Raw genomic sequence first — 7,677 nt, forward strand, 5'->3', positions numbered from 1 at the left:
GCTCCCCTCCAGCTGCTTGCAGACTCTCAGCCCCGGCCACTCTCACTCTTCATCACCTGCTGAAACTGTCCTGATGGATGGAGGGCTCCCAGACTTGACTCTGCAGAGCCGCATGCTCATCCGGCAGTTTTCTTGACACTCCTCCGTTCTCATGATCTAGAGGTCCTCAAGCTCTTAATGTTCAAACCCCGGGCTCCTTGGCCCAGCCTTTCCTCCTGCAGACCCAGGTCCATACTGCCAGTTCCCATGGTTCCCGAGTGCCAAGCTGGAATTCCCTTCTCTGACTCCAAACCTGAATGGTCACCAACCCCCCCCCCCCCCCGCCCCAGTGCACCTCCTTAACACCTATGGAATCCTTTCTTAACTCTGCAACTATTAAATCGGTCACAATACTGTGCAACCCTCGAGCAATCGCTGAGGGTAGGTGGCCGCTAAGCAGCTACACCATGTCAATGGTGCTTGCAACCCCAGGCGTTATCAGCACTCTTATGTTCCAGGTGAGCAAGCTGGAAGCTTGTTAGAGTGAAGTAAGTTGCCGGAGATCTACAGCTGTCAGCACACCAACCTCAAACCCCATGATCCTAAGCAGCCAGGAAGATCCCCAGGGCCCCATGCTGCCTGGCGGCACCCACATTACTGCAGATGGTGCAGCTGCTGCCACCAAGGGGCCTGACGTGAGCACTGACGAGCTGGGTGAACTTAGCTGTCTCTTCACCTCTTGGGTGTCAGGGTGACCACATGGTAATGCTAGCCTACTGCCTGCTGTCTAGGCTGCTGCAATTCACGGGGGCCTTGGAGCTGCCCCCCGCAGGACATCGTTACAGTAGAGCCCTGACTCTAAATGCAGACTGATCGTTCTCCCTTTAGGTGACAGCTGAGTGGCGGCCTCATGGGACAGTGTCTGAAATCCTCAAACGGTCTCTCCTGTCCCTGGCACCCGCACTCTTGCCCCCGGCAACTATTAAACCAATCACAATACTGCGCAACCATTGAGCAATCACAGAGGGCAGGTGTGCCCCCGGGCCTTTGCACAACCGCTCCCTCCACCCCGGCCAGGCACTTGGTCCCCGCGCCGCCCGCGCTCCCAGCCCCACGGCCCCGACCTTGGATCCCGCCAGGCCTTCCTGGTCGCCGGGTCCCCACACCGCCCGGCGCATACAGATGGCGCCCAGCAAATGTCCTTCGGGGCTCGGCGCATACAGATGGCGCCCAGCAAATGTCCTCCGTCCCAAGGCGAGCGCGGCGCGTCCGGAAAGCCTAGAGCCGGGCTGGCAGCCCCGCACCACCTCCCGGCCTCCGTCCGCCCCTGACGTCATCACCCCGCGCCGCCCGCCAGTCGCCGGGGAGACGGCCGGGGGCGCTCCGGGGGTGGGTCGCGCGCGCGTGCGTGTCCGCATTCCGGGAGGTGGAGAACACGCGGGTTCCGCGGCCCCTGCAGGCCCGGGCGCCGACCCCTGGCTCAGAGCATGGGCAGCACCCGCTGAGGGGCTGCACCGCGGGCTCCGCGTCGTCGGCGGGCTAGGGCCTGCGCCGCTCCCGTCCAGACCCCCGCCCCCCCACACCCCCCTCCAGACCCCGGCCCCCCACACCCCCGTCCAGACCCCGGCCCCCAGACCCCTCAGACCCCCCTCCATACCCCCACACCCCCGACCCCACACCCCCGTCCAGACCCCGGCCCCCCACACCCCCGACCCCAGACCCCTCAGACCCCCCTCCAGACCCCCACACCCCCGACCCCAGACCCCCGTCCAGACCCCCCTCCAGACCCCGGCCCCCAGACCCCTCAGACCCCCCTCCAGACCCCCACACCCCCGACCCCAGACCCCCCTCCAGACCCCGCCCCCCACACCCCCGTCCAGACCCCAGACCCCCGGCAGCCCCCCCCCACCCCCACCGCCGTCCAGCTGTGTCCAGCCGCTGCCCCTCGGTTCCTCGGTTCACCGCCCAGGCCTGCCCGCCTCCTCGGGGCAGCTCTCTCCCTTCCTGCGAGTTCAGGTTGGTCAGTTGAGAATCCCAGGGTTAATAACAAACGGGAGTCTCCCTGAGCACAAAGGATCATCTGTTAGAGCAGCAAAGGGGTAAGTGTGTTTAAACCCCCAGAAAACATGAAGCACATGGCTACGTAAGGATCACAGATCATTGTAGAACTTAAAATTTGGATATTTATTTGACCAACAGGGCAATAAGAGACCTCGCAGGCAAATATACTGCATTAGATGGTTGTTAGCAAACTTAGCTTCTCTGATTTCGAGGAGTTTTAGTCAAGTAACCAAAGACCTGATAAAGACGAAACATAAAAACCTTGGCTTTCTGGGCAGACAGCAGAGAATAAAAAAAACAACTTTGCTTACATGTTCTAATCAGAGCCGACCAACAATCCAAGAAAACTTTGTCTTTTTAACAGAGAGAAAAGTAGAATTTCAGTCTTAACACCAGTGTACGGTGTTAAAAATCCATCCATTTTGATCTTAGTTGACCACACGTAAAACTCCATTCCCAAAATGTCCCTTCATAAGCCTTCTGCGACTCTTTTATTTATTCAGATTTTGAGCGACAGTCTTTTTTTTAAAACTCAGTCTTAATTACATTTATCAGAATTCTGACTCTTAGATGCCTTATTCCCCCCGTGAAAACTAAGTAGTAAGCAATTGTGAACTGTTACACCATAATTCTTAGAATGTATGAATATAAATATATTTTATGATTTAAAAACATGTGTTTTCATAATACAATCTTTAAAGCACAAAGCATATTTACTAACGGACTCAAGTACCCTCAGCTTCTCTGCAATAAGAAGCCAAAGGCACAAACCTACATCCAGTAATTAATAATGCTCCATCCTATTTGGAAAAGACCTAGATGTCCGACAGACTCAATCTCATTTATCATCCAAGCAAAACTTTAAAGTTTCCAGTTAACAAAGACTTTGAAAGCTATCTTGGCAATTACCCATGAAACTTTTGAGACAGACAAAATTAAGCACCATTTTTAGTCCTCTTTTTGCTGACAAATTGCAACGGAGATCGCATGAGTTTATTTGACCTTTAGTAAATTTTGGTAGGATGAAAGTTTCCTATTTAAAGCTGATGACTCTGAAGATATGTCTATCCTAATTAAACCAGCAAAAACTTAAATCAGTTTAAATACTGAATTATGTTCCACCTGGGACCACTTAAAGGTCAATCAATTTTTCCCCCATTGTCACTTTTTACCTGAGGCACCAATGAAGAAATCTGAAGCAGACAGTGTTAAATCCAAGGTGTTACTCTTCACTCCTTGCTGGTGAGGGAATGAGGAGGAGCCAATGGTGCTGGAGGTACTCACTTGGTATAGGAATCAGTTATGCAGGCCACACCCAAGGTGGTGGAGCAACAGGAGGAGTATGGGGGGGGGGGGTGCAGAAGAGGTGAGACAGAAAGTATCCTCATTCTAAACGTCCTGAGCTCGGACAGAGGAGCAGACGCCGTGTTTTTTTTTCCACCAAAGTAGAAATATGTGGTTAATCATTCTCTGAGTTTTGTCCTAGGTCCCCAAATACCTGATAACATTTAAGAGCTGGATCCCAAACATGTTGCAGGATGTTAGCTTCAAGCAAATGTCTACTGATGCTGGCATCAATACTCCAACCTTTGATAATTTACAAAATAACACCTGTTGTTCACCTGACACCTTTGACTGGACTCTTCCCTGGATCCTGGAGGAACAAGTACCCTAGACCCTTTGCCAAATAAGCCCCTAACTCAAAGCGAGGAAGAGACTCATTTTCATTTCCCCTCTGAGTCTCCCAGACACTCTGCTATTCATTGTCACCCAAATTATTCAATAAACGGTTTTCACTTTCTCTGGCTTGTATTTGATTTCTGTCCTGCATGAAGCCAAGGACCCTCTTGGCTGGTTCTGTAGGAACTTCCCCAGTGTTCTCGGACTCAGTCTGCCCACATCAGGAGAACCTTCCCGTTGCAAAAGCAGAAGGAAGAATCTGAATGCTGAGCCATGCAAATTAATTCTCCATCCAGGCAATGTTTCCAGCCATGGGTCTGTGACATCATTACAAGGGGCCCCAAGAGTGCCTGCAAATCTAATAATGGTCTAATAAAGGGGCGCCTGGGTGGTGCAGTTGGTTGAGCAACTGACTCTCGGATTTGGCTCAGGTTGTCATCCTAGGGTCATGACATTGAGTCCCACATCTGGCTTTAGCTCAGTGCAGAGTCTGCTTGAGATTTTTCTCTCTCTCTATCCTCATGCTGATGCTCTATCTTCCTCTCTCAATAAATGCATCTTTATAAAAACTAATGGTCTGGGACGCCTGGGTGGCTCAGCGAGTAAGCATCTGCCTTTGGCCCAGGGCGTGATCCCAGAGTCCGGGGATCCGGTCCCACATCGGGCTCCCTGCATGGAGCCTGTTTCTCCCTCTGCCTATGTCTCTGCCTCTCTCTCTCTCTCTCTGTGCCTTTCATGAATAAATAAATAAATAAATAAATAAATAAATACAATCTTTAAAAAAAAACTAAACAAATGGTCTAATCAAAACAGATGCCACCGTTTTTCTAATGGATATACTTTTGAGAGTAAGAAAAAAATATAGAACAATAACTCACACCTTTAGATCAGTTCCTTCCAAAATTAACAACAACTACAAAGTAAGTTAGGTTCACATGTCTTATTGGTATCAGATAAACATCTTTCCACTTGGGAATCATTTGAGCCTAGTGCCAAGTGACAGAGGGAGCAAGAACTGGCAGGCAGGCTTGCAGTGAAGCCGGAGGAACAGGTGGACTGGTACAGGGGAGAGGCGGGAAGGGCAGGGCAGCTGGCAAAAGGATGGGGGGATGACTTTGAACTATTGATTATCTATCTCATGGGGTGGCGAGAGCACACAAAGCAGAGACTCCCAGGCCTCTCTCCCTCCTTTCCCTCCCTCCCTCTCCCTATGCTTTCTCAAATCACTGCACCTGTACCCCTCCCCCGCCCCGGCCGCCACCAGCTGCTCAGGGCTGACTCATAGCCAGCTTTGGTCTCATTACTTCATCTCTCCACTTAGATTCCTGCAGGGGTTGCTGGGTTCAGGGGTACCATTCCCAACTCTGACCCTGGCTTTTCTTTATCCCCCATCTTCTGGTCTCTGCTTGCCAGCCCTCCAGTACCCCATACTGGATCTGCACCCCAGCCTTAGGACACTGCTTGACCTGTGTCTGACAGGGAGTGTGCTTTGAACATCTCTGGACCAGGTGGACCCTGAAACATCTTGGATGGTGGTGAGGTAGGGAGAGAGGAAGGAATCGCACTCAAGTCTGGTTGTCCTGCCAGGACAGGACCTGGGTGGATGGAGACACCTTTGAGGCCAGCCTAGGGGGAAGAGCCTTCAGGAAAAGAAAAGAATCCTGGTTTCGAACAGGTTTTGTTAGCTACTTGGGGTAAAACTGCCAGGAGTGGCCATGGAGCTGGTACAAACAGTAGGGGAGCAAAGACCTCTTGCAGTGACGCAGCTGATGATGAGCTGGCCGTCCTCTGCCGGGTCCCCACCCACCCACTCTTGATCATTTTGACATCTGCCCACCCCACCCCATTTGGCGCACCCATTCCTTTCTCATCTTCAGCCATTTGCTTTACTGGGCATCATTGGTAAGTGCAATCATTTGAACATGTCATGAATACTAAAGTTTCCTCCCAGACTCTGGCCCTTTGTCTCTATCTACGTCCTCCTTTCTCACCTGCCACCATCTGCCTCACTTCTTCAGGACCTACAGAAGAGCAGGGCCAGCTACAAAGTACCTCCACCCCATTCCCTTCTCTCACAGACCTTTACCCTCAGTAATGAATAACTGGGTAGCTCCTGTGTGCCAAAAACTAAGCCAGGACTCTGGTGATAAATAAGAGAGATTTCTGATCTAAGGACACTTGTGTCCTCAAGGGAGGAGACAACACACAACAGTTGGCAATGAGACGCAAATTTGTGGGGGCCATTTGGTTGGGAGGTCAGGGAAGTCCTGTCTAAGGAGAGGACATATAATCTCATTCTTTTCTTTCCTTTTCTTTTTAAAGACTTCATTTATTTATATGAGAGAGAAAGAGCATGAGCAGGGACGGGACAGAGGAAGATGGAGAAGCAGGCCCCTCACTGAGCAGGGAGCCCAAAGTGGGGCGTGATTCCAGGACCCCAAGGTCATGGCCCGAGCTGATGGCAGACGCTTCACCGACATAGCCACTCAGGTGCCCCTAACCTCATTTCTTAATTGGAAGAAGAGGCAAAGGCTCTCTTGGCAGAGGGAACACCCAGAGAAAAGGCTAGCCTGGGAATGAGGAGAATGAGCAGACCCCTTGGCAGGAGCTTAGTGGGAGGAGTGGAGGGGCAGGGGGTTACAGCCTGGAAGAAGCAGCAAGTGGGCTTATGTGGAACTCTGCAGGTAGGAGCCAAGAGGCTGGTAAACCTTGTTCTTCGTTCCAGCAAAGAGCTGGCATGGTCTTATACAGGGATTCCTTCCCACTAAATATGGGCTTCTGGATTTATGACCTCTCTCTGCTGCACTCCTGTGACACCCAGCAGGGCAGCAGGGACAGGTCAGTCAGTGCCAGGACATGGTAAAGCCTCAGAGACCAAGAAGGGTCTGGACACATAGGAGCACAGAGCCTGAAAGGCAAGAGAGGTTGAGGAATTGGGCTGCATTTAAATGAAATAACATGCTAGATGTACTTACAAAACCTAAGTGGACACCTTGCCTCGCTTCTGCCTGAAGGACTTCACATACCAAGCTGAACAAAGAGCCAACAGCACTTTCAATCCTGAGATCAACTTGAATCAACAAGCACACACCTCTAACCCAGTCCCTGAGTTAGCAAAGCCTTTCCTAGGACCCCCAAGCTCCCCGGTAAGAAAATTGCCCTTGGCTGTGCTAATAATCTACCACTGTACACATGTGAGATGAGCTTCTTGGAAGAAAAATTTTTTTGTTTTTGTTTTTCCTACAGTGAACAAAGGATTATACCCTTGGGAACTTCTCTGTTTTGCTCTGTGTCCTTTATTTGGACAGCCAAGTCTTTTGAAGTGAGAGCTCCCTTGTAGAATTTTTCTTTTTTCTTTCTTTCTTTTATTTTTTTTCCAGTGGAGCCTTCCTTTCACAGAATCCTCCCCCCAAGACAGGAGGAGCCTTGGAGCACAGAAAACTTTCTTCTTTCTTTTCTTTTTATTTCTTTCTTTTTTTTTTTTTTAAAGTAGATTCCATGTCCCACATGGGGCTTGAACTTAAAACCCTGAGACCAAGAGTCATATGCTCTTCTGACCGAGCCAGCCAGGTGGCCCCAAAACTCCCCTCTCTCCATAGCCTTTGAACCCTGTGCCTGTGTTAAGTGCTGTACTTTCATGTTTCATAACCATCATTATGGCCTGAAGCTTGCTCAAGTGCAGGATCGTATTCAGCTCTTTATTCTACATGCTTGGTTCAGCCCCACCCCCCATGTTAGCAATTGGTGAGATTTGTAATGACTCATCTTTTGGCTGTTCCAACTAGACTATGCCCCCGTGGACAGAGCTGGGGGTTGAATTCTGCCCCCCCTCCCCCCAGAAAGCAGGTCAAAATCCTAACCCACTGTACCTGTGGCCTTATTTGGAAATAGGGTCTTTGGAGAAGAGACATGGAGAAAGCGGAGGAGCAGGCTGTGTGACCACGGAGGCAGAGTTAG

General features: G+C 50.8%; 2 protein-coding genes across 5 annotated transcripts in view; one reads left to right on the top strand and one right to left on the bottom strand.

Moving 5' to 3' along the window:
- ACOX3 (acyl-CoA oxidase 3, pristanoyl) overlaps positions 1 to 3,458 on the bottom strand; it is a 54,635-nt gene extending 51,177 nt beyond the window's left edge. The window contains exon 1 of one of the 2 annotated variants that reach the window (XM_025999372.2): positions 3,213 to 3,458. The gene's annotated coding sequence lies outside the window, so the exon portion shown is untranslated. Of the gene's footprint in view, positions 1 to 1,103; positions 1,360 to 3,212 lie in introns of those variants that run through there. The other variant, XM_025999364.2, reaches the window with a different exon arrangement.
- LOC112920558 (uncharacterized) lies at positions 1,162 to 3,841 on the top strand. 3 transcript variants are annotated; one of them, XM_072737620.1, is made up of 2 exons: positions 1,162 to 2,078; positions 3,578 to 3,841. In XM_072737620.1, the coding sequence occupies exons 1-2, from the start codon at positions 1,162 to 1,164 to the stop codon at positions 3,729 to 3,731; spliced, it is 1,071 nt and encodes a 356-aa protein (XP_072593721.1). In that variant the 3' UTR covers positions 3,732 to 3,841. The 3 variants fall into 3 exon arrangements, with proteins under 3 accessions (XP_072593721.1, XP_072593722.1, XP_072593723.1); XM_072737621.1 differs by having other exon boundaries at positions 1,162 to 1,995; XM_072737622.1 differs by having other exon boundaries at positions 3,527 to 3,668.
- The last annotated feature ends 3,836 nt before the right edge of the window (positions 3,842 to 7,677 follow it).

Source organism: Vulpes vulpes, chromosome 14, assembly GCF_048418805.1.
Source record: "Vulpes vulpes isolate BD-2025 chromosome 14, VulVul3, whole genome shotgun sequence".
Classification (NCBI taxonomy): domain Eukaryota; kingdom Metazoa; phylum Chordata; class Mammalia; order Carnivora; family Canidae; genus Vulpes; species Vulpes vulpes.

Coding starts and splice junctions, on each gene's coding strand:
- LOC112920558 (XM_072737620.1), top strand. CDS start 1,162: ATGGCGCCCAGCAAATGTCCTTCGGGGCTCGGCGCATACAGATGGCGC. Junction 2,079..3,577: donor TCTGTTAGAGCAGCAAAGGG/GTAAGTGTGTTT, acceptor AACATGTTGCAG/GATGTTAGCTTCAAGCAAAT.